Source organism: Buteo buteo, chromosome 4, assembly GCF_964188355.1.
Source record: "Buteo buteo chromosome 4, bButBut1.hap1.1, whole genome shotgun sequence".
Lineage (NCBI taxonomy): Eukaryota > Metazoa > Chordata > Aves > Accipitriformes > Accipitridae > Buteo > Buteo buteo.
In genome coordinates, this window is record NC_134174.1 from 49,207,125 (window position 1) to 49,233,445 (window position 26,321).

Here is a 26,321-nt window from a genome sequence, read left to right on the forward strand (position 1 = left end):
GCATCTGCTGGGGGGCCTTGATGAAGTCTACCCTCAGGAAAATTACCTCTAGGGCTCTCACAGCTACACTGACAAGAGACATAGCAGATGCACTTACTTTAGTCTCCCAGGGCTAAACAGGGCAGACTGAGAAGGTGGTGTCCTGCTAGCTCTGTAAAGCTCATCTCACTTCAGCTAGGTCTCAGAAGGGCTTGTAAAACTGACGTTGTAAAATGTCCCTGAAACTACCAGGATATCATAGCATTGCCAGGCTAGACAAGGACTGCCCTGCCTTGCAAGGAAAAGCTAATATGGAGCCAGTCACACACAGCCTCATCTGCTGGCTCCTCAAGGCACAGGCCTGTTTTTAATCACTGGGGCCTGCAGCTCAGGCTGAACTTGGCAGCGCTTCACTCCATTTGATGATCCTGCTGGAAGACATTAAAGTTTTTCTCTTCATTTGGAAGGGGAGCCAGTGCCATCCAGTCACACAGACAGAGTTAGGCTGGAAATAAAGCCAAAGCTACTAGCAACCCAAGGGTTAACTTTCCTTGTCAAATCCTTATCTATAGCTAGGCCCTTTTGTTTGGTTTCAAAGCAGAAAAAAAACCCCAGCATGCCTGGGACCCCTTCCTTAATCTCAGAAAGATTCAAGAGATACTAAAAAAACTGCGCTAGCTAGCGGAGCTACAGAATTTCTTTCCTCTACTGCAACAAGCTGCTACTGTTCTTTAAAGATTTAGGTGGCTCTTTGTGGAAAAAACGAGCCAGGAATGATGTACTAAGACACAGACAGGCTCTCTGTCCTGGCCTGAATAGCTCACCCACCAGCTCCAGGCATACAGAGCCTATACATTCAGCTATGCTGTCCAGACATGCAGTGGGCAGGAAAAATATATGCTCCCTGCTTCATTTTTCCTCATCAGAGCTCTGATTTCAACCAAAATAAACTAAAGACAGAGATAATAAAGTCAGTTCTTGAGTAGATTTTCTTTATGGGGAGAACTAAGGACTCCGTATGTGCTTAAAGTGAGAAAAGTCCAGACACACCTACGTCAGCTATATGGACAGCTTAGTACACACACGTTAAAAGATGTGCTGGAAGATAATCAGGCACACACCTGGATGCTGCTATACAGCAGTACATACACCCACGCATGCATGTGGTGCCTCACAGACAGGCAGTTTACGGATGTAAAGACTGTGTACGTGCTCACCTGCACAGGTAAGTGTCTGCTTTTACCTTCCCACATTCATGCTTAGGCTCCCATTTATCTATCCCTCTCACACATGAAAGCACTGAGAAAAAATCATGGGCAGACATTCAGAAATGCATATGCTTCCACAGCACAAAACACATACAAACCTATAACTCTTGTTTTCCCTGCCCTGGCCCACCCAAGCACATACTATGTGGATTACTGCAGCAGCAATTGAGAAAGGAGTTCTACGTTAGGAGCTGTACATGCCTAAGAAAAGATAGTGTCTAACAACTAAACAATCCGGCCAGACAAAGCATGCAAGAACAGAGGAAAGGAAAGGAAGTGACAGATAATTAGGAATCAAGAGAAACTGATGAAGTAACTTGCCCAAGGTCACACAAACGGGTCTGTGGTAGAACATGGTGTCTTCTGATCCCATTCCCCACAAAGAGCAGCCTCCATATACTGGGAGCTGAGTGCTCTCAGCCACATACAGCCATTTAAATATTCTATGTAAAAGCAAACAGAAACACACCTCCCCAGAACTATCTTTAAATGCTAGCTTGACATCCGGTAGTATTCTTGGCCATAGACTGGATCCTTCCCACTCTTTCCCCCTTTGTAAAGCCAGATCCTTTTTTAGATTCTTAGCTTCTGTCTGAGGCTAACCTCAAATATCTGCTTTTCATCTAGGAAAAGAAAACCATACACAAATCTAAACTCTGGAAAATCATCTCATACCTCTTGTTCTTGTGCAGCACTCCGCTACATGACAGGCGCTGAGCTTCAAGCAGAAACCAGGCAGTGTCAGACAGCAGGAGCGGCAGAGAAAGAAAGTCCTGACTTCAGGCATCAGACACATTCTGAGTCCCAGCACTGGCAGCTTTCCATTCACCCAGCGCTACAGAGCAGAGAGCAGCCGATCTGCCCTGGGAGATAATCTCAGCAGCACATCTGGTCTTAGCTCCACAACTCGGCATTAATTATGACTTGTGCAGAAAGCATTTGAAATATCCAATGAGATGCAGAGCTCCCCAGCTCCCTCCGCATGGGGAAGGAGAGAAGAGAAAGACAGGCAGGTAGGGTCTTGCCCACCCTCGAAGCTGCCGCCAATGTAAACAGCAGCTAAGTATGGGTCACAAGTTTTAACAAAGGCATCCCCCATCGGCTCTGTAATATATTCATGCTCTAATTGCTTGTCAGATCTATTCTAGATAGCTGGAAAAGCTGAGCAACAGTTGCTGTCTGCATGCCACGCTCTGGATCCCTTCCTGATACAGGCAATGTTAGTTGTGCTGCAGGCAACTTGGTGCCCTGGTCTGGCCTCTGATCTGCTTGCAAAACACCAGAAGCAGAAACCTCATTTTGGAGGGGAACATCCCCCCACCTTAGCCTTAGAGTGCTCTGAGAGCATCTCCACAGCTCTGAGACATGTTGGAAAGTTTTACACAGCTTAGGAAAAGCTACAGTCTTTGATCTGTGCAGGTTTTTGTGCTTACAGCCTCTGCTTTAGCCCTTTACAGAGAAGTTGCCTGATGAAGAATACCTCTGCTGAATAACTGGTAGAGGAAGGAACTACAAGCTCCTTACATGTGAACCAATCCCGAGGACTCACTTGCAGGAAAACATTCACCTCCTCGGCTCGTGCTCTCAGGGTAAGAAGCCTGTATTTAAGAAAAACACTTATCACACAATGCCCCATGCAGTTATACAGAGGCCAGCCCTCCATCCCATTTACAAAATGCACTCGTGATTGCAGATCTGCAGAAGTCACCACCCAAAACTTTTGCACCAAGCTTCTGGGGATTTTTAACAAGCTTGGCTAACTTCATCTCCCTCTACAGGAGAGGGGAGGAAAAAAAAAAGTTATTCCTGTCTGCAGCCACTCATCTGCTTCTGTTATTAAAATATCATGTCCACGGTCACTGTAGAGACCACACTCATCTGAATTTAGTGGCCCACCACTTCCTTAGCTACAGTTTGGCTCAGTTTGAACACACATGTCAAAGAAGATACTGACCCAGTAGTCAAGCTCTGAAATTGCGGTCACTGAGACAGTGTTGTCCTGCAACTCAGGAAACTTGGGATCAAACTCTGTCTCTACATTCTCTGTTTTGATCAAAAGCTCCTGAAGAAATGACTATCTCTCACTACAGGTGAAGGCAGTACCAGGATCGAAAGCTCCAGTTCTTGAATGGCAAGGTAGTAAGGTATTCCTTAGCTATTCAAGATATACCTTGAGAAGCAAGGTATTGCACAACTAGACACCAGAATCCCAGACAATACACTAGACAGTATTTAAAGCCCACTAAAGAATATTTGGAAAGCGATGGAGATCCTTACACAAAAGGTACAAATGTGATCCCGGGTATTCTTCACCCTTTTATTATCCTCTCTTCCCTTGTGGTGAACACAGCAGGCTGTAGGCTGGGGAGAGACTGCCCACAGTGCTAACTGGTGAGCAGGACCAAGCCTCTTCTGAATAGCTGAGACACCATCAGGATTTTTGGCACTATTCCTTGGAACAATGCCTCAAAATGTGTCACGTCTGCTAAAAATATTACGGAGCCTAGGACTCAATGTTTGGGATGGGAGCCCAGGAGATAGAAAATGCAGACTTTTATTCTTCCATTCAGTTCTCCATTTCTGTTTTCCATCTCTCAAAACACAAGAACAAGGAGGTATCCAATGAAATAGAATGTCATGTTGTTTAACATGGATATTGTTATACCCAAAGTATAATTAACCCGTGAAATTCACAGCCTCTCTATGGCCAAGGACACAGCATGACTCAAAGCATGATTAGACTTCAGCATAGCTTATAATATCTGTGAGTAGTACAAGAGATGATGAAGACAATGTAAACTCTTCTCCAAAGAAAGTGCAAACACAGCTCTCTGGTGAGAGAAAAAAGCAGGAGCACATGCTTGCTTGCTCACATGAGCATCACAACGAAAGCATAAAATAGCAGCTGCTTCAGTGTTGTTCCCTACACATGGTAACTCTGCAGTTATAGGTGTCCTGTGAGAAGAATGCAACATTGTGCTGCATATCTACACACTCCACAGTTAACACCTGTTTCCTTATATGAAACAATTCTCAATCCTTTTCAAAGCATTGTGTTAAAAATCATGACTTAGACCACAGAATATGATGAGACTGGAATAAAAATCACTATATATATATATATATATATATATTTAATTTGTCTTCTGTGTTTTGAATTTCCAGGTCACACTTGAATCCTGCTTTCTCTGTTAACCACATTTCTCAAAAATGAAATCCAAGATTCACACATAATCACTGGATTGCAGGGGCTGCAGACTCCAGAAGTATACTTGATACTGCAAGAATAGCAATAAAATCCAGAGAGCTGGCCACATTGCATATAAACTACCATCAAAATTTTCACCTGGAGATCTCCTCATACACATGTGCCAAGGAGAGAAGGGGTAATGGAGACTGAACTCCCTCTTTCCCCATTGGTGTCAATTTGTTTAACTGTAGAGAAGCTTACCACTGAGCGGCTCTTATTTTCCTAAAGAAGAACTTGGGTTTCTGAAACTGTTTAGTGAGTAAGTCTCCCATGATCTTGCTGCTGGGGAGCTGGAGGCATTTTCCTTCCTGGTGTCATTGTATGGAGAGAGTCCTAGTAATACTCTGATGAGCTAGAACCACTGCAGTTATTCTGCTGCAGGTACCAGAACAGGGAGAAAGCATCCTGCCTGTACATGTCACTACAAGCCTTGAGAGTGGCTGGGAAGTTCACTACAGCTCGCACAACCTCTGAAAATCCAGGCATGTCTCAGGCTTGGCATCTACCTCAGGTCAAATTCAGTCTTGAATCTGGTTGCAACAGACAGGAATGGTGAACTCGCATGAACTTAGAAAAGATTCCTCCTCATCTCTGATTGTGAGCAAACTTGTTGGCTTGCACAGCTCTAGCAAGTGCCCATAGGGTGTGGGTATTTTTAGACACTGGCTTAGAGTATTAGCTAATATACAGGTATACTCAAGCGGACCTGTCTGAGGGAGCTCAGATCTAGGAAACTGCTTCGTCTATTTGTACAGAAAGGGCCTAACATTAAAGTTAGAATCAGAGCTGAAGTTCCCTAATTTTCAAGTAAATTGAGCCTCGTACAGACTCATTTTTTAACCCAGGCAAACATGGGCACTCCTTGTATCTGTTGAAAGTTGGCAGTGAAATGGCTACAGGTGATCAGTCGCAGGGCTGAACCCAGCAGGAAGGACTTGAACAGTATGTTCCCCGTACAGAAAGTTTCCCTTCCAGTTCCCTCCCTCTCCAAACACTTTGGACAGATCCTTCTCTGAACAAAATGATGTCCGCACACACCTCCCCTGCTCTGGGCTGGGGTCTTAACCTTTACTGGTAAAATGAAATCTTATAAGAATAAACAGGCTTCGGCTCACTGGCTGATAAACCAGTTCACCCTGGGTTAAAGGGTTAGCAAATAGCTATGTTCATCCTTCTATCACAATAGATTCTGCCTAACCTGTGTGAGGTGTCTTCCCGTCATATGTCAAGAAATGAACTGACTGAGCAGCACTATAAATTACCCTGCTGTGGACTCTGACCAGTTTATGCTCTAAATGGAGATTGTAACTATTTGCTCACAGAGAAAAGATGATAAAGAGACCTAAAACATCACTTAACCACAGCATTCTGAATTCAGAGCCAAACCCCTGTGTTCATTGGTCTATTTCTCTCTAAACAAAGGCAAGAAGTGTTTAGAGAACTAAACATCAAGAGCAACAAAAAGTGCCTTTTAGCAAGCAGTGATCTGGACAAACGTGCCCTGGAAAACTTCTTGCTCCCCACAACATAAGAACATCTTTTACAGAACTTTTTATTTACTGACTCTTGCACATGCCTGTCTACATTTAATAGATAGGTTCCACAGACTTGACTGAAGCTATGTCTGTAGAAAGCATCTGACCAGCAGATCTTCTCTTTCAAGTGTGCTGCATGTTGATGCCCCACTGCACAGAAAAGTTTTACAAAAATTCTGGGTGTTAGTTTGTAAAAAACAGTTATGAGATAGTATAATTGTTGCCACCAGTATCTCATCACTAGAGAAGGATGACAATTCCAGCTGTGGGTTCAAATGCAAGGATCACAGAGTCTGAAACCTGTTGCTGATCCTCATCTCTAATACAGAATGAAATGAGCCACCTGGAGTTCTGGCCATCCTGGAATCTGGCAGGGCCTGTGATCTAGATTCACAACCAGAAATTAGAAGACCAGCCCCTTTTGTCCATTCAGAAAACCGAACAAGCTTATGTCCTCAAGCCTTCCCATGTCCCAAGCCCGAGAGGCTGATAACCTAAGAACAATCAGTCACTGAGAAGCAGGCAGGATCGACATTGAACACATGGGTGCTTATCCAAATCAAAATTCATCATAAATACCTCTGTCAATCTGTAACCTGCAATTGTAAAACTCACTACTAGGTAAATTGTATATGGTTTTGGTTTGTTGTTTCCTCAAACTCAATCAGTGATGAAAATGTGTTAGCTAACTCCCACACATTTACCTTTATCCTCCACTATCCAACTAAATCCTCAGTCAATATAGAGCATAACTTATACCTTCACCACCCAAGCCTAAGGTCATGGTCTAAGTTCTAGCAACAGCTGAACCTGACTGGCTGTGCTCAGGGAGGGGGTGGCATTTAGCTCCAATTTCTAAAATGGATAAAACATTTCAGTAAATCTGATAGCCTTTCAGGAACACTTCTAGAAGAAGTCAAGGGCTGCATGTGTTCCCTTCCCTGACCTGCAACTCAGAAGGCAGGAAGGGAAAATTGCAAGCCTGATTACATGATGATGGAGAAGAAAAAAGGAGCAACTGTAGGGAGTAGAAGGGTAACCTTTAGAAAAGAAATAGGAAAAGAGAGACAGGGTGAATTTCTTCGTTCTCACCTTCTAAATGGTTAAAATTGCAACTTGCAAGGAGCAGGCTACCATTCCCCTTCAGTAAGCACATATCCTCATAATATTCACCAAAGGACTAATACAGAGAAATTAAAATACTTGCCTGCAAGCTGAGAAACACCACAGGAACATGTTTGTCCCATTAATCATACACTGCCAGGACGTGCAGTGAGAATCATCAGTGTTTTAAAGACTGTCAGCTCTCAAACATCAAGCATGAATCTAATGATTACAGGAAAGGTCTCACTGAGAAACCACAGTGTAGGAGGCAGTACTGGTCAAACTATGTGCTACAGGCAGTAGCCACCAAAAATATAACAAATGCACAGCCACTATCACCTCTCCATGGCACTTAACTAGCTGAAGAGAAGAGGAAAAAAATTTGTTATTGAAGCAAACACAAGCCCCACCATATTTCATCTAAAGCTGGATTGCTCTTAGCAATACAAGGTATATGAAGCTAATAACTCCCTCCAGAACTTTTTCTTTGATAGCCCAGGTGGACTGATCTTCTATGAACCCATCTAATTCTATTTTGAATTCATTTATTATTTTTGTTTCCACATCTGGTGACAGTGAGTTTCATAATTTAATTGTGCACTGCATTAAACACTTTTTTTCTTGGTTCAAACTTCATGATTATGCACTCTTCAAATCCTCCTTACATTTGTACTTTCATCCATCAGACCTTCCTGCACTCTCCTCTTTTCCAAGACCGTTTTCAAAGTCATTTTTTTGAGGAAAGGGCTTAAGTTGGATAGCTTTTACATCTTAATTGCTTATACAACCTCTGGAGTACAAGACCAATTCAGGGCAGAGCTTGTATTAAAAATTTTACCCTGAGCTTGAAAAACCTTTCCTAGCACAAATTTCATCCAAATGGAAATATCCCCATGTGATGTTTCATTTTATCAGGCCAGCATTTACCAACTAAAAAACATTTAATCAAGCAAATCCCATGAAAAGCTTTACCCTGCTCACCTGCAAATGTAATAGAAGTCATTTCTAGTTGTCGTTTTTCTCTATCCGCTATCTGGTTGAGCAGAGACACCGAGAAGGATTCTTGCTCAGCTACCTGTCATTCCCCAGCTCTGGATGCCTGCTCTTTGGTGCCCAGGAGTGTCCACACTAACAAAGTACTACAAATTCATTCACCTTATGCCAAATGGCATCACCCTTCAGAAGCCACTGGAACTAAGCTGGTTAATGACAGCTGGAGATACAGCATTACAGTGCAGAACTTTGGCTGCTGCCTGCCTGGAGTTTTTGAAAGCAGTAGCGGGGGACTTGCCCCTCTGACAAGCCCTGACACAGTACTCCAAGAACACCCATTTCTGCTCTGCGATGGCCAGGGTACTGCATGGTCTCCACTCAGAGACCAGATAAGCTTGGGCACTGGTACTGAATGTCACTTAAAGCCTTTAGCCAGCAGCTTTAAAGATTAAATATATGTGAGGAGTGAACTAAAGAGATGTGAAAGTTATGAATTTTACGTAGAGGGGAGCAGCCATCTAACTTCTAAAGGTAGGATCTTCAAAAGTCAGTAAAGAACACCTTTTGCCCTTGACACGCTTAGCTTTGCTTTTAGTTTCATACCCTTCCATCAACTATTTATACACTGTGATAAGATCCACTCTGAACTTTCTCTCCTCCAGGCTAAACAATCCTAGCCTTCTCAGCTTCTCTTCGTATTTCACTTGCCGCAATCCTTTAATCATCTTAGTGGCCTTTTGCTGGACTCACTCCAGTAAGCCCACGTCCTTCTTGTCCTGGGGAGCCCAGAACCGGACAAAGCACTTGTGCTGGCTTTTGCTGAGGTAGCGTTAATTTTCTTCACAGTAGCTAGTATGGGGCTATGTTTTGGATATATGCTGAAAACAGTGTTGATAATTCAGGAATGCTTTCATCACTGCTGAGCAGTGCTTAGACAAAGTCAAGGCCTTTTCTGCTTTTTTACACCACCCCACCAGTGAGTAGACTGGGGGAGCACAAGAAGTTGGGAGGGGACACAGCTGGGACAGCTGGCCCCAACTGACCAAAGGGATACTCCATACCGTATGATGTCATGCTCAGCATATAAAGCTGGGGGAAGAAGAAGGAAGGGGGGGACGTTTGGGTTGATGGCGTTTGTCTTCCCAAGTAACCATTACACGCGATGAAGCCCTGCTTTCCTGGAGATGGCTGAACACCTGCCTGCCAATGGGAAGTGGTGAACGAATTCCTTCTTTTGCTTTGCCTGCGTGCATGGCTTTTGCTTCACCTATTAAACTGTCTCTACCTCCGCCCATGAGTTTTCTCACTTTGACCCTTCCCATTCTCTTCCCCATCCCACTGGCAGGGAAGTGAGTGAGTGGCTGTGTGGTGCTTAGTTGCCAGCTGGGGTTAAAACCACGACAGCACTCCAGATGTGGTCTTACTAGTGCCGAGGGGAAGGCTCACCTCCCTCAGCATGCTGGCAATGCTCTTCCTAATGCAGCCCAGGAACCTGTTGGCATTCTTTGCCACAAGGGTGCATTGCTGGCTCACGTTCAACTTGTTATCCAACAGCATCCCAGGTGCTTCTCTGCAAAGCTACTTTCCAGCCCGTCAGCTCCCAGCATGTACTGTTGCCTAGGTTTATTCATCCCCAGGTGCAGGACTTTGCATTACTCTCTGTTGAACTTCATAGGGTTCCTGTCCACTCATTTCTCCAGCCTGTTGAGGCCCCTCTGAATGATGGCACAACCATCTGATGCACCAACCATTCCTCCCAATATCATCTGCAAGCTTGCTGAGGGTGTCCCATTATCCAGGTCATTAATGAAGCTGTTAAACGGTACTGGCCCCAGTATCAGCCCCTCGAGTGTACCACTAATGACTGACCTTCAGATGGACTTTGGGCAGCAGATCACAATCCTTTGAATGCAGCAGTTCAGCCAGTTTTCAATACACCTTACTGTCTATTCATCTGGTCTGTACTTTATGAATTTGTAAAGGAGGATATTACAGGACACAGTGCTGAAAGCCTTGCTAAAGACAAACAATAATCACTGCTGTTCCCTCATCCACCATTTCATCATAGAAGGCTATCAGGTTGGTCAAGCAGGACTTCGCCTTCATAAATCCATGCTGACTACTCCCAGTCACCTTTTTGACCTCAATATGTTCGGAAATTTCCTAAGTCCATTCCTGCATGTTCAGACAGTTTCTCCGTATTCCTCTTAGGTCACCTGTCCCTGCTTCCACTTCTATGCTTCCTTTTTAGGTATGAGCTTTGTCAGGAGCTCCTTGTTCATCCATGCAGGCCTCCTGCCATCTTTCTGTGGTTTCCTGCAGATGGGGGAGGACTGTTCTTGAGCTTGGAGGAAGCAATCCTTGAAAAATCAATGAGATATCCAGGACTCCTCTTTTCTCCAGGACCATATTCATGGGATTCTTCCAAGCATATCCCTGAGAAGGCCAAAGTCTTTTCTCCTCAGGTCCAGGGTTGCAATCCTTCTATTTGCCTTGCTGAATGATGCCTTCAGAGCACTCTTTTACAGATAGTCATTGGAACCTCAGGCAAGTTACTTGATTGCTCAATACCTCAGATTCCTCCTTTACAAAAAATGAGGACAATAGCCTTTGCCTGCTTCAAGGCTGCATCATGTCGGTAAAATATGTTTGTCATAAAGCAGTAATAGAAGCCCCAAATATATTTGACAGAGATAAGTTAGAAAAAATAACTTAATCAGACCTCAGAAACAGATCTTAAAACTTTCTCTGTTGTAAGCAGTTTCGGCAGCAAGACCCACTCCTAACTTACTTCAGTTCTAACTCTGTGTCTCAGTTTCTATACCCACAAGTGTAGCCTCTGCTTGTGATACCTTTGCCTGGGGCAAGGCTAACCACTACCTCCTCACAGGTGATTCATGCATCCCCTAGTCCTGGGTAGATATCTGAACTCATAAGCCCCATCATCTTTCTCTTCATCTTCCCTTGGTTGGGTCCATCTCCCAGCATGAGACAACACTGAAGAGCAAACACTGATAAGCTGCATTAGGCACCAGCCATCTCTGTGCAGAGATAACGGCACATATCAGGCATAACAAACACGCAGTGTCACTCCCCACACACCTGTGGGAGCCTGCACAAAGGAAACCCACTCTGCCACCTAGTGAAAGGGCTCCTCTTGGCCCAGCCAGGAATCCTACTTCAGACTGCCACTCCGGGGGAGCCCTCTAGCAAGACAGGGAGCAAAAAGCTCCTCTCTGTCTTCACACTGGGCAGATAACAGAAGCCACCTACCTCTTCTTCATTACAGTGGTATCTTAGCATCTTAAATTCACTGATATGATTCTATGCTCATGATGCTCTTGCTGGAAAATCCCCACCTTACAGGTGAAGAAATTAAACCTCAGACTCCCAAGACTTAACATCATGTCCTAGCTCCTAAACAGTCTGGCATCTTGGTGGACATGCATCTAATACCAATACCTGACCCTTCAAAACAATCATGTTTTGCTCTCATGCAGATGTTATCTGAAAGACATTTACTCATCTAAAACAGGATCCCTAACTAGGCCTATGTAGGGCTATTCTTCCATTACCCATAATGACATTGAGCCAGGTATTAAATTATACCTCAGAGACTTGTCCCCTAGTTTGCAGCTCTCCCCTAATACAAGACATGGTCTGCACAGGGCCCTTGTTGCCAGCAAAAACATTCTCTGCACAGTTTTGTTGGCAGAAGAAGAAAGAATCCACACATCATGGTTTATCTTTATGGAGAAGAGGACTGGAATTAATGATAGTAGAGTGGCTTCCTCAGTGGACACTTCTTAAGAAGCCACCAGTTAAAAAGTGACTATTGCTCCTGAACAGAGAAACCACTTGTGGAGCTCTTGCAGAGCAGTTACTTTGCCACAGGGTAAAGCTCTCCATGTTTGCCTAAGGGAAACACATACCTTCCAACTGCTTCACCTCCCCTCCATCAGAAGGAATTGATGAAAGCTTGGGATGAGGAGGAGGAGAAATAAGGATAAAGTAATGGAGAGAGAAAGGGGCTGTGACATGCATTTCTGGCAGAGGAGCAAGGAACTGCTCATGGCAAGAAATAATATGTAAACAGAAGAAAACAAACACAAAACCACAAACATAACACCAGATTAACACAGAATGATTCTGTCCCCATGCAGTGCTGGTCGTGTGCTGAGCTGTGAGAGAGAGTTATGCCACTCGGCTTTCAAATCAGGCACCGAAAACCTCAGCTTTTGTACTTCATGGCCCAAAATTCAGTCCTAGACACAGTATGTTTTACACCTGATGCAAGACAAAAAAGCCCACTGAGAGGTGAACAGATGGAAAGAGATTCCTTAAAGTAGCTGTATTTCTTCACCCTAGAAGTACAGCCCCTCTGTACATGTACAGTGAGGAATGACCTCCTCTCCCCGCAACTACACCAAACGCTTTCAGTGCATCCACCTATGAATGACACTGGCAGGCTCACTCTCACCCAAGCCTACGGACACGAATCCTTTGCACTATGGCACTGCTACAAGCTGCAGCTGCAGAACTGCATGACTGTAGGGCACAGAGGGACTCTCCAGATAAACTTTCAGTGATGTAAACTCAGAGCAAAATTTGTTTGTCATGGAGGTAAGAAGGATCATAGGGAACAGTTTTAATCACCCTCTGCCAGAATGTGTTCCAAAACTCACTTTTATCAAGCCACTGTGACAAACTCTATTCTTAAGGACATGATCAAAACATACAGAGCACTCTCAAATCTCAGTTTACAAAATCTTCTGCTCCGAATGAGATAGACTAGATTCAAGAATTCAGGAGCCTGAAACTCAGGGAAACTTGTTAGAAATTACTTTCTCCATAAACAAGACAGCTCTTCTTCAAAAGACTTAGGAACTCTAGGATTTTATTTTAAGGCCACAATTGAAGTTTATTTCAAAGCACACATTCCACGTGGTTTTTAAGCCTGAATGTGTCTCCTATTAACAATTTGGGACCTTCAGCAGCTTTGGGGAGTCTTCTGTTTTATTTTAAGAAGCCTTTGCTTTTCACCTTTAACCACAGTTCATGTGCCCGCATCAACACGTAAGAAGATACCCTCAACCTTTTTGATTTATGTTTTTTCAATACATCAGCAAAGATTAAAGTGTGGCTAAGCCTCCCCTTTTATCTTGGCATAATTCATTTTTATACCATATCAACCTTCTCCAGGGCTGGATATTTACATACTAACAATAAAGCCTACTTTTTAATTCCTCCCCCCATCCCTTTAGCTTCATGTATTAAAAAGTGTTGATAGATAAGACTTGGCTCTCAAATTAGTGGTGGTAGCAAAGCAGAGTTCAAATTATTCAATTAAAGCACAGAGACAGTTATGTTTACTGTCCTCCCACATTGAAGCTGAGCTGGGATTTCACTCACAGAAATTGCCCTGCTCTGATTCTGATGGAGGAGGAGTAGGTTTGATCACTTCCCCAAACCAGCTAAAACCATTCGGAAACAATGGTTTGAACACCTTAACTATTTCCTAGTTATTGACATTCCTATAAATACTTTGTGAAGTGCAAAGAGACTGAGGATACAGCTCCATGGTTTCTTTAAGCCAATTTATGTGTGGGTTGCACTCAGAATGAACAAGCATGCTCTCTTCCACCCCATCATCTCTCCTTCACCCCATCATCTCTCCCCACTGTCCTCATTGTGTTGGAACTACTAGTCCTGCAGCTGCACAGCTAGCAGGGCCAGGGAGACAATCCACCTACAAACTAATCCTCCACGCTTCTTTTTCCTGCCAGGTCATTTCCTACTGCACAGCTGCATAACCACTACTATTAGCAGAATGAAACGTGGTGGGAACACATGGTTGCAAGGTGGGAAGAGATCAGTCCTGACAGCAGCTAGCACTTCAGTCAGCTCAGAGAAGCAATGAACCATAGCATAAGAATCTGTTCATGCAGCTTTGACTACAAAGAATACATAGTCAAGCTAGCTTTAGACTGATGCATCTGAGTATTAGGGCAGAGAGCTCAGGCCAGGCTGACCGCCCAGGATGTACCCATGTTCTTGGGTAGTTTTTATCCACAGAGAGAGGAAAAACATCAATACACAATTGCAATTCTTTCCAACTCTGCAAATTGCATTGCTTCTCTTCTATAGGGCTTAAGCCAGCTCTCACCAACAGCCAAAACAGCCTTTACATTGACATTGATGGAACCAGATCAAATCTGCAGTATGTAAAATAGCAACAAACAGTAGCTGCTGTATTCCCCTCCCGCGCTGCTGTATTCCCCCCTGCACTGCCCTGCTCCCACATTCTCATGATTTCGTTCTATGTTTTTTTGATATCTTATAAAGCCCAAGTTCCTGGAATCAAATGTAAGAGTATCTGCCTCATTTAAAGGAAAGCCAAAATGTTATCCAATAGCTCTGCAGAGAAGTTTAGAGGTACAGAAGAAGAGCAGATTAATTAGGACAACACTGCCCCCATAAAGAAACAAACAAACAAAAAGAAATCCAACCCTATCTTTATGCCATCGTCATGTGTTTGTTTTCAAAAACTTAGGATTTATAATTATTTATCTAATTATTATTCTAATACTTTAAAAAAGATGCTTGCTCTAGAACTATTCCAAGAGATGGACAAAACATGAACACTAACAAAGAAGCCAAATTTGCATTGATACCAGCAGTGCTGACAACACCATGCCCTAAAGGAGGTGGCTGTTGCTGGAACGTGTACCATTTGTCATGACTGAATGTCTCCGTTTTCCTCACAGTATTTATTTGATGCAGATAGCAAAGCTGTAAAATACACACTATAAAGTCCACCACAAATGGCCACAGAAATACCACCTCTGAGATTCTGAGACCTCTGGTGGAGGAACTGCAGGGACCTGCAGTGAGCTCAGAGTCTAAAAGACCCTTCACTGTGGGCTGGACTTGAGAAGGAAAGCAAAACAAGCACACACTCATGTTTGAGGAGAAATCATGGTAGATCAGTTTCTACTAGTGAAAAGGGCTTGTTCCTCCCACAGCACAACAGCATCACACACAGCCTCAGAATCAAGTACAAGCTGCCTTTTGTACATACACCCTTTCTGCTAAATGAAAGAAGGACCTAGGAAAAAATTACATCATCAGTAGAGATTGTATCTCCTCCAGACAAACCAAATACTGCTACACAGAGACTCAAAATCATAAGAGTCACTCAAAAGAAAACAAACAAACAAAACAAAAACAAATAAAACCCACCAAGACAAAAGTTATTAACAAACAGTGGGTCTTAGTGACCTTGTGGTATTTGAGCCTCCCTCAATTGCATCAAGGTCACTTTTTCCTCCCCTAGATCCAGGAAAACTAGTAACTTCATTTCAGCAAAAGTAATTGTATTACCTAACCCTTATCTGGCACTTTTTTATCTGTACCTCTCAAAAGAGGTCGATATCACTATCTGCATACGATAACACTATTTGCATAAACTTCATCAGTAGCACACACAAGTGACTTTAAAGCATAGAGTTGTCCAGTACAAAGCCAGTAGCTGCTGTCACCAACAGTGAACCGAGAAGAAAACACCCGTGAACCCTGTGCTAAAGCACAAAACCACCTCCTATCTAATCTACTGACTTGAGAATTTGAAGATTGTGGTATAATATCAACACTGAGAGTCTGGATTTTTTGTTCATTTTAACTACAGGAATTGTCAGCAGCTGTATTACCTTACAGGTGTTCGTTCACTCAGCCTGACCCGGTTGTTCTTCCTCAGGCTACACCCCCACTGAAGCCAGTGGAAGCTTTGCCTTCTCAACTGGGCCCTACATTAGCTGGATGAAAAGTTCTGCTGCCTCTGGCTGTACAGAGGTTAAAGATAGGCATCTGCCCCTGTGGTAGAAAATTGAGATAACTGGACACACTCCTTTATGTCCATAAGGATAAGAAAGGTCCACAGAAGAGTTGATAATTAGCTGTAAATAACAGAGTATTGACAATAGTGATATGATTATTACTGCCACCCATTTCTGAGTCAGTTATACAGTTTGGATGTGCCCTCCCCTCCCATTCCCTTCCATCCCCTGACAAAAAAAAATCAACCCAATCCCCTTGCTGCAAAACACTTCAGACAATCAAGAGCTTATCTAGGTATCTCAGTGATTTTACAGTGTTACACATATCCTAGTATCACAAGAATATGTTTTACCTTGAGGCAAATGTTTTAATTTATGTGCATGTGAGCTATTTGCAATACCTCCACCAAATGGAGCCCATATAACCCGTCGGATGGCTTTCACCCAATCTTCCATTTCATTCTGGGAATTAGCCATGAGCAGGAAAGCCTCATGATTGACAGGTATCTTTTCCCGGTCCCCCGCACCACCTGAAAGACAGAATACAAATCTCTTTTAGCATCTAGTTCAGAAGAGAGCAACCAATGTTTAAAACCACCAAAAGTCTGGGTCAAAATGATGAAATGATTATTTTAATTGAGCAGTTTTACACACAATTCCTACTCATGTGCTGCAGCACCCACAAAGCACAGGTTGGTAGAAGATCAAAGCAGAAATGCAAAATGTGCATTTCCAGTGTGGGAACCTGGAAATTGGTTATTGCTGGGACAGCAGGTACAACAAGTGAAAGCGCAGGCTGTAGGACCCTACAGGAAGAGTATGAAATGAATTCCAAGTACCTGTGCTGAGGTATTGAGAGATTATTACCCCAAAGGAGGACCAAGTGAATCATAAGACATTTTAGTGCTTGAGATGAAGAAGTCACAAGATCGTCATCCATTTTCCACAAGTCCCTGGCAATTTCTAGTCTCAGTACAGAAAGAGACCCATTCTGATATTGGATCCAATTCAGAAGGAACATTTTGAAGAGGAGTTAAGACTTGGGGATATGAATCTGACTCTCCCACTTGAAATAAGAACTTTAGGAGCTGTTAACATTGGCACGCAATATCTCAGGAAAGTAGTGACCAGAATATCAAATGCATAGAATATCAAATGCGCTCAAGCTGTCATATACATCTGTCACTTGTGGATACTCCAAGACTTACATTTCCGCCCTTCTTTTCCCATTTTCTTTGTAGGTCAGCACCCACTTCAGTCAGTTTAAATCTTTCCCTCATCCCTCATTTTATGTTCCAAAGCCAGATACAACCTAATGAGGACTGCATAAACACATAAAAGCTTTATTGGAGCAGCCTCTGTATAAAAAGGCTACTGATCCTGTCCAACACAGCAGCTGCATCACTAGCGCCCTGGAGCTTCTCCATCACCATGGAAACTGCCTTTGGCTTTGCTACGGAGATAACATCTTAGCTGTTGTGTCACTGTCATTTCCACGCTTACATGGCTTTCAGTACCTACTGGCAAGCTAAAGCTGCCAGCCAGTGCTGAGCAGCTGAGATTGCCTGTCCATGGAATTCAGAGATAAGAGCAGGACGATGGTATGCTGTGGTTTCTGCAGAACTGATTTAGCGTACACAGAATGTGTGCCTCCTAAATCCTTGCTAATCTGTGGAAAGGAGCAAGCTGGAAGCTGCCTGCAAGCCAAGGAAGTACTTTTACTTACTATTAATTGTTTCCTGGCCTAGACACACTCGTGGATCATACACTGATTTGCAAAGCAAAACAGGTAAAATGAGATGTGTTGGGAAGGATTTTGTGGCTCTCTGAGATACAATTCACTGAACTCAGAAACTGAGGCAGTCTTTCAGCAAAGAAGAGAGATCACAGCCACCTGAGACTAGGCATGCAGCTTAAGAAACAAAAGCCACAATGCTTTTTCTCCACATGTATCCAAATTCTGCTTCTTTCCTCATAGCATCCTCTCAGACAGTCTCCCATTTTTAATTTACTGAATGATTCACATTCTTTAAGATGTATGAAGCAGGACAGCTCTCTAGCTCAAGGCTAGGATGCAGGCATCTGAATAGAACAATGCTCTACCATACTCCACTGCAAGGAGAACATACTTCATCCTTTACATACAGAGCTGTCAGAGCAGGAAATTACAGTCTGTGAAACTCCTGTCACAGCCTAATTCTTTTCCCAACATAGTCAGCCTTATGGTGAAAGCAGAGGTCACGAGGTCTAATTCTTGTACCTTACCTGGCAGATGTATTGCCATGCCCTTTCACATCTTACAGGAGATACGATAGCAAGAAAGGGGCTTTTCACAGTCCTCCACACACATCAGAAACAGGGGTTCAGGATCGGGCAGATAGATGGCCCGAGCTCAAGCTAGCTCTTCAAAGGAATGAAACAGTCTCAAAAAAAAAAAAAAAAAAAAAAAATCTACTGTGTGAGTTACATCACCAGTAATCAACTGAGCTTGGTCAAAGTAAAACCAAGATCCTGTTCTTAAATTTAAGGCACCCAGCTGAATTCTTGCCCACCCAAGCCATGAAGGACAAGACCAGAATCTTAGCTTAGAATTAATTACAGACTGCAAATTTAGTCAGAACAGCTAAACTAACCCATACAAAGATTACCATATGAAGCATAATAAACAGAGAAGGATGAAGATGATTTCTTACTGGACTTCTGCAGAAATGGTGTCTCAGCATCTTCCCACTGAATCGCTGTACCACAGGGACTTGACTATAACTCCCCTTCCCTTAAGATGTTACTTTGGACCAGCCAGCTGCCTTCTAAACCTTTATGGGCCTTTTTCACACAAGCATTTAGGGAAAAAACATTTATATTTCTATTTGAGTATGTAAAAAGTAAAAACAGGATGAGAGAAAAAAAAATTCCTGTACAAGCTAGAGACTCTGCCAAAAACTACATACAGCTCCTCCGTGGTTGGCTTTCCCCACTGAAACTTTAAATAGGAGCAAGGTCATGACCCTACAAGCTGCCTGTGGGAGAGTTAGTAGTGACTAACCACATAAGTACAAGAAAATGAAGACAACTCCATGCATGGAGGCTAGTTTAGAAACAAGAATGCACTTCAGAACTGCTTCTTAGAGAAAGCCTCCTGTGTTAGCTTGACACAAATACGCAGTGGCAGAGCATGCAGACCCACTTATAAACTAATTTTTTTTTTTTAAATAACATTTTAATCATGTTCCTTTCCACACATGGCTGGTTCCTTTCACTACATCCTTGAGGCAACAAGCAGAACTAGAGTTCCCTAAAGGACAGAGTTCAGACATGTCTCTACGTTGTTGTAACATTCAACAGGTTTTGAGTCTCAATAGTCACAAGAATGAGAAACAGCCAAATTCAAATACATATTTCTTCTTAAAAAAACCAAGGAAACAATGCCACATACACCTGCTTCAGAAGTCCAGAATTTTACCTGAAATTCACAGATGCTTTCCTTTTCTGGGCTCAAACCCAAACCAGGATCTTGTTATGGGTTTCGGATTTGAGTTGGCAACACAAACACTGTATCAATTCAAACACCCTAGTCTTTAGGAATTGTTTCAGGAAAACGATTTTAAACCTTCCTGCCTAGAAACACTTGGATATGGAGTTTTAGTTTTGCCTCTCACAGCAATATGAAGCGAGCATTCAGATACTGCATTCAAACATCATCTCTACCACTAACAGAGCTCCAGCCCTTACTACGGCTGCCGTTAGACTCTAATCCTGAAGCGCACAAGCGCTACTTCTGCTGGATGAATCAAACAGAGCTCCGGCTACTCAGCACCATGACAGGGAGGAACACTCTGCTAACAATTTCAAACACAGACAAGGGCTTTTCATTCCCTTGAACAGAACTTCTCACTCATCTTTAATCAAGCTCCTATACAAGCAAGACTGGCCCTCAGAGACAAACTCTGCGTAGCTCAGGATTGCCACAGGCAGACATTCCAGTCCTTCTGCTCAAAGCTGCTTTCATCTCCACACCAGAAAAAAAAAAAAAAACCTGCCTGCAAACGCAAACAGAGTGCAAGCACCTCAGTAGATGTGGGAGAAGCAGGGGGCTTAAGTCTGGGGATGAACAGTCCACCTGCTTCAGCATTAACTTATGACCAGGGCATCCTGCATTCATTCACCTGCTCTGGGGCAGATTTCCAGTGCACATTGGACAAGATGCACTGGATTCCATCCCTATCCATAAAGCAAGTTGGCAGCACTACTTGCCTCCCTCCCAGGTGCACAGAAACTGAACAACTTCAAGACCAGGAAAGGTGATGGCAACCATACAGGTACCTCCAGTAAATGTAATAGCCTAGAAAGATTAAGGGACTTGTTTTGTTACTGCTTACCATCAGAAGGGCTGCGGGTCCCAGCTGACTTTAGTGCTTTGCCACCCCTGTCTCAGGGTATCTTTGTCAAGTTGCTTTACATAGACTGGTAGGTATCTTTGCCTGAAGCGAACAGCATAGCTGCAGGCCCCTAGCTGCATTGCAGGAATGCTCTCTCTGCCAGGCCCAGACTAGTTAAAGCTAGCAGAATTGCTCTCATATGCTGTCTGCTCATGTGGTTTGTGCAACTGCATTTCATATGGCCTTGTAGCCATCTGCTGCTGATGTCAGCTGTATAGCGTTCACCTCAGAGTAACATGCCATCTCCTAATCCTTAATAACAGTCCTCCTTTTAGCTCTCCCCTATGCCCCACAACAGGGAAGATTAAATACTGAAAGACTGGGGTTAAGTGACTTGCTAAAGGTCAGATGGAGTGTTGCAACAGCAGCAAGAATCACAATCCACATTTCAAAGCCCTGTTTACTGAAAATTCTTCCTTTTTGACCATCCTTAGTCTGGTATGCATTCACTGGAAATTGCAAAACATAAGGCTGCCATTATGCTGTATTAACATGTCTTGCGCTGTGTTCCTGCTCAAAGAATCTGTAACAGACATTCAGTTGCATCTCTTCCTTTATACAGCTGTTTCCAACGAGGAAACATGGCAATTTTTTGTTTGCCTTGAACTTCATTCACTCAAGCTTAGCCTTCTTAAGATCAACATTTGTGAAACCAAGCCTTAGATCCCCTTTGTCTGTATGGAAACAGAAGTTCAGGAGGAACAGGACTGGACTTCCTAATAGGAGATGTTCCTGCCCCATTGCACGTAAAAGGAGGAACTTTTCTATTCTCAAGTAAAGCTGCTATCAGGTTCTGCTGAAGTTGGCAGCTTCTTTTTTTGTTCAGACCATTTCCCTTCCTTCCACCCCCCCCATCTGGTTTGCTTTTCACCCATTTCTTGCATCATTCTGCTTACTGATGTGCTTGTGTATTGTCATTGTATCAACTCTACTGAAAATTTACACAATTACAAATGCTTGCATGTGTGTATATATTTACATGTTTGTATTGCTTTGGTGTGGATAGTAGAGTGGTATTTTCAGTAAGAGTGAAATTTAGTTGGCCATGTGCATGCTGCTGCAGCAAGTGGGGAGGCAAACGGCAGTTCAAGGCTGAATTATGAAAGGGATGGTTGGTGGGTAACGCAAGGCCCAGCTGACATGTTTGCCCTCAGTACTAAAGCAAGTAGTGACAGGAAGCCTTTGATTGCAGACAAGCAGCAACAAAGATCTTGACAAATGGACAAAAACTAGCACCCACAGCTGAAAAGAACAATTGCAATGATTCATCTTCCCTGACCTGCTCTTCATGATTGTCTTAAAGGTGAGTATCAGATTTGGGGCTCCAAGATCTCCCCGACAATGAAAGAAGGTGAAAAATGAGGTAGATTAATTCTGCCAAGATTAAGGGCAGCTTTATTAGGGGGACTCTTTCTTTGCACAGCAGGAAAAAACAATCAAAAAAACCCCAAAACCCAAAACCCCAGTCTTGAACTTTGGATTATGAAAAGAGACAAAAGAAATATTAGTGAGTAAGCAAAAGGTCATTTAAGAGTGCTTGGAATAATCACTTGAAAACTAATTCCATTTCTTCAATCATTGCCTTTGATTCTGGCTAATGCTGAACCTCTATCCTGAGCACTCTCCCCCCGAAACAGAGTTTTCCAAGAACCTGAATGCTAGAGATAGACCCTGTCTATCATACCTGAATCTTAGGTTAACCTGCCATCAGCATGCAGTTTAAACTTGACTACAACCAATAACTACTCTACTGCTTTTCTGCTGTTTTTTCCAGATGATCCTTTAACAGAAGGGAAAACTTGCTGTGAATACAAAACTGATCTTGAAATGCTCCATTTAGGCTACTTGAGAACAGAAAAAACAGCAAGAAAAATCTGTAGTAGTCAAGGAGTGACAGATAAAAATAAGGAAAACTGACAGGCTCTACAAGGGTATGATCAGTGAATAATTGAGCAGTACAGTAAACATTGAAGTGTGCTTGCCATGATTTTTGTATTTGTATCTTATCTATATCCACCCACCCATCTATCTATATATGGGATAGCCAAGTTGGAAGTTGATTTGGAAGCTGAGAGAGTAAACTCATGATCACACTTCAAAAAGCTTACAAAATTAAGAAAAAGATGAGGTTTGGGGATTTGGTATCATACAGAATGAAAATAAAAGAAACAAGCTTTGAATCAAAAGAAATTTATTATGTCTCAGTTCCAATGGACAACATACTGGCAATTTTTTCCTAAAGAAACATGCACCTTTGTAGGTGAAGGGTGTTTTATTTCCACAGTTTGGAAGGAGTTTGAGGGGATTCTAACATTCAACTTTCATTGGTTGTGTCAATGAGGAAAGTGAAATCTTAAATACCTTTTATTGTACTGAGTAAGTTCAGCTCAAATTGACATGGTTCAGATTTTCTTAGGGCAGGATTTACAAGCAGGCACTAAAATCTCATTGACTTTTCAGTCAAATATAATGCCTAATTTCCTTAAATACTTTTCAATCCACCAGATTTAATGATAGTTATAAGTAGAAGATGATCAAATATTCAACTAAAAGTCCTCGCAGAGGATTTCTGAGAGTCCCTAAATGATTTTTAGATCCCAGATCTCAGACCTCATCCCAGAGAATAAAGCAAAGGCAGACAAACACTCTAAAGCCACTGCCATCTATGAACTAATCCAAAGGCCCTGTGATCTGTTCTCCCCTCTCATGCCTTCTGTGGTCTCAGACACCATTAAAGTGCTTTTTAAAAGCACCAACAAAGAGATTAGACCTCAGAACTGTGGTTTCTTATGCAAAAATTCTGACAAGATTTAACATGAACAGAGGCACTACAGCTTCTCTGTACTCATACACAGACTACAGAAAACCCTTAAAAAGCTAAGGCTAGTGCTCTATTTCAGTTGTCAGGATCAAGTATATGATTACTAAAACTATATGCAAGAAATTAAGATTTGGTTTAATCTTTGGCCTTTTATACATAAAAATTGTATCAGGTTAGCTTGACTCTCCTTCCTGGAGATGCCTTTCTTGATAACGTGTGTGACTTGTATTACTCTAGATTTATCTATTAATTAAACTGAAGAACTGGTTAATGCTACCAATCACTTTAAATAAACCAAAACCTTGAAAATAAACAAACCTATATTCCATGTAGGTGATGTCACACTCCAGAAATTATGGCAAACAGAAAAAAAGATGCAAGATAAGAGGAAGGGGAAAAAAACAATTTCAAGTACTCTTAAAGGAAAAGCAAGTAGCATTGTACACAAACGCCAACTTGAACATGTGCTTATAAAACCTGCTTACACATGTGTTCAGTGCTTTGTAATGTTTAAGTCTACGTAAGCTGATTTTTTTTTTTTTTAATGTGCTTTACCTGCCTTAGGCTGAACTGTGAGAAGTTTCAGTAAAAAAGGTTCAGTCATTTCTAAGTTACACTTCTGGCATTAAAACGTATTTATTGTAATAGTACTCCAATGCTCTCGTGCCTCCTTGTTTTCAATTATTTGACATTTCAGAGAGGAGACTACTATGCTGCCTGGGATGTGCTGCTCACTGTGGCCATAAAGTACAGTTTAACTTGGCTAAGGTAAATTCACAACTGTAGGAAGGCCACTCCTACTGCAGCAGCCCAATATTTAGGGCTGAGATGAGCCCAGGTATAATATGCAGCTGCTAAGTACATTATTTTTTTCAAGGACATAACATCCCCCTTGTACCAACACAGCTCAGGCACCATTCCCTCCAGCTTCCGCCCACAATTACTTTGCCCCATAAAAAGAACAGCCATTAACAACGATCATGCTGCTGCCTCCCTAACTAGAGAGGTTTCAGGAGCCTGTGAAACGTGCCCCCAACTCTGTATAGTATCCCTACAAGCAAGCTGTATTGTTATTGCTTTGGGTCTTGTATCAGCTTCTGCCAGCTAGCAGCAAGAGATGAAATCTCTCCAACGTGGTCACAGCTAGTTTAGGATGCCAGCAGAACTATTCCAAAGAGGAATCGATCAACAATAACTAACATGAGGAGCAACTACTACACCAGCAGTTGCTAGGAGCTCTATGACACCACTTTGCCAGTGTGCTTCATACTGAGTGTGAATTCTAGAGTACCGATATTCTAATTATGTCCAACAATGCCTCCGGGGTTAGACTGTCAAACAAGTGACAGTTTTCTCAATTAAACCCTTGTGGCTCTTGACTCAAATGTTTCCTGATAGGGGGTTACTGTGGAAACTGAACATGTCCACTTCAAAACCTAGATCATAACAGAGATAGCAGCAGCTTCTTAGGTGGAGCTCTCAGTGTGCAATGGCATGGTCGCGGCCTCTGACAGCAGTATCTGCTGACAAAGCAGAGAAATTCACAGTACGGTGTTGCCTCTGCTGACACCAACACTGTTTTGCCTCCCAGGCAACAGGTATCTGCCACCTTGGCACCAGCTTGTCACTGGAAAAACAAAGTTCCTACTGGAAAAGAATCTGAAGGTGTTGGGAGCCCAGGCTTAGTTGTGGTTCAGCTTCTTCCATTTGCACAAACTTGAGCCCCAGAGCTCACAAACCTTTCCTTCAAAATCTACCTGGCAGGTCACCAGCTTTTAGGGAGCTGTTCATCTCATGAAGTGCCTGCCTTAGAATGACAAAAGGACAACTTCTGTGTCTCTCTACAGGTGTGCTGGAACACAAAAGAAGACCCTAACCTTGCAACAAAAATCAAGTCTGTGGTGGTGATGGCAAGTAGGGATGACAAAGGAGAGAAAGAAAAGGTTGCACAGCTTTTTGCCCAGCATGTTTCATAGACAGCCTTGTAGCACCAGCAGGCTCCTTTTCCTTACCCTCCTTTCTTCCACTCCACAAAACTAACCCTTGCAGTGTTTCTTCAATGTCTTTCAAATCTAGAAAGTTACAATAAGCCTAGCTCTTAATAGTGTTGCAGCATAGAACTCTCTGGGCTATGCAGAGCTCCTGGTCATTTCACTGTCCTCTCATTTGGATGGAAAGGAAATGAATTTTTCTCAGGCCAGCAGAAGCCACACACTCACAGGGAAGTGATTCAGGCCAGCCCACTGGCAGAAGCTGTGTGCCTGCCCCTACAGGGCACACTCCAGGAGAGATCTAAATTAAGGCAACTATGAATCTGAGGGTACAAAAAAAAGTTACAAACATACGTACAAAAGACTTGGAAAATAGTGGCAAAGCAGGCCACACATTTCCATGTGGTTCTCCAAAGCAGCCAGTGCTCAACACTTCTGAGGAATGTATCAAATTATATATTCCAACTGTGGTTATGTTTACACACTATTATAAGGGAGGAAATTCCTTCCTGACCAAAGATGATGATACTTCATGCTTTGAAATATCTGAATGAAAATGACTGCATAATTTTTATGCATTACCATGCAACCACAGGCAATTTTCTAATTCTCATAAATTTCTTCAAATCTTTAACACTGAAGACAAGAATTGAGGGAAATTTTAAATACTGACAAGAAATTACTTATCACAACATCAGAATGGTAAAGTCTGATCTATTTTTCTTTAATAATTTCATACTGGAGAGATAATATCCAACTTCTGCATTCTTCTGGAACTGTTATGCTCACATTTTCCAAGTCTGCTCACTGATAGGAACCAAGTGGTTCTCATGCCTTCTAAATAAGTCTCTCTACAACTGTCTTCTCCTCCTTGACCCTCATAAGCCCATTTTTAATTCCCCCTGTACCTAGTCCACCATGAAACCAAAGACATCCTCACTGTATTTTTAAAGGACTACATGTCTCCCATCTTAGCCAATGCCCTGGACTTTCAACTAAGAAGAATGGAAGTGAAGCCATCTGCTGCTACAACTTAGGCTGTACAGACCAGAGCTTTTAGCTGAGCCTGTAAAGACTCCGATTCTCTGTAGACTGAATACAGAGTTCCA

General features: G+C 42.7%; 1 protein-coding gene across 3 annotated transcripts in view; it reads right to left on the bottom strand.

Moving 5' to 3' along the window:
* ARHGAP22 (Rho GTPase activating protein 22) overlaps positions 1–26,321 on the bottom strand; it is a 126,129-nt gene that overhangs the window by 26,120 nt on the left and 73,688 nt on the right. For 2 of the 3 annotated variants that reach the window (XM_075025976.1, XM_075025975.1), the window contains exon 2: positions 16,318–16,494. In XM_075025976.1, the coding sequence (XP_074882077.1) occupies positions 16,318–16,441 (124 nt within the window). In that variant the 5' untranslated portion in view covers positions 16,442–16,494. Of the gene's footprint in view, positions 1–1,922; positions 2,138–16,317; positions 16,495–26,321 lie in introns of those variants that run through there. The other variant, XM_075025978.1, reaches the window with a different exon arrangement.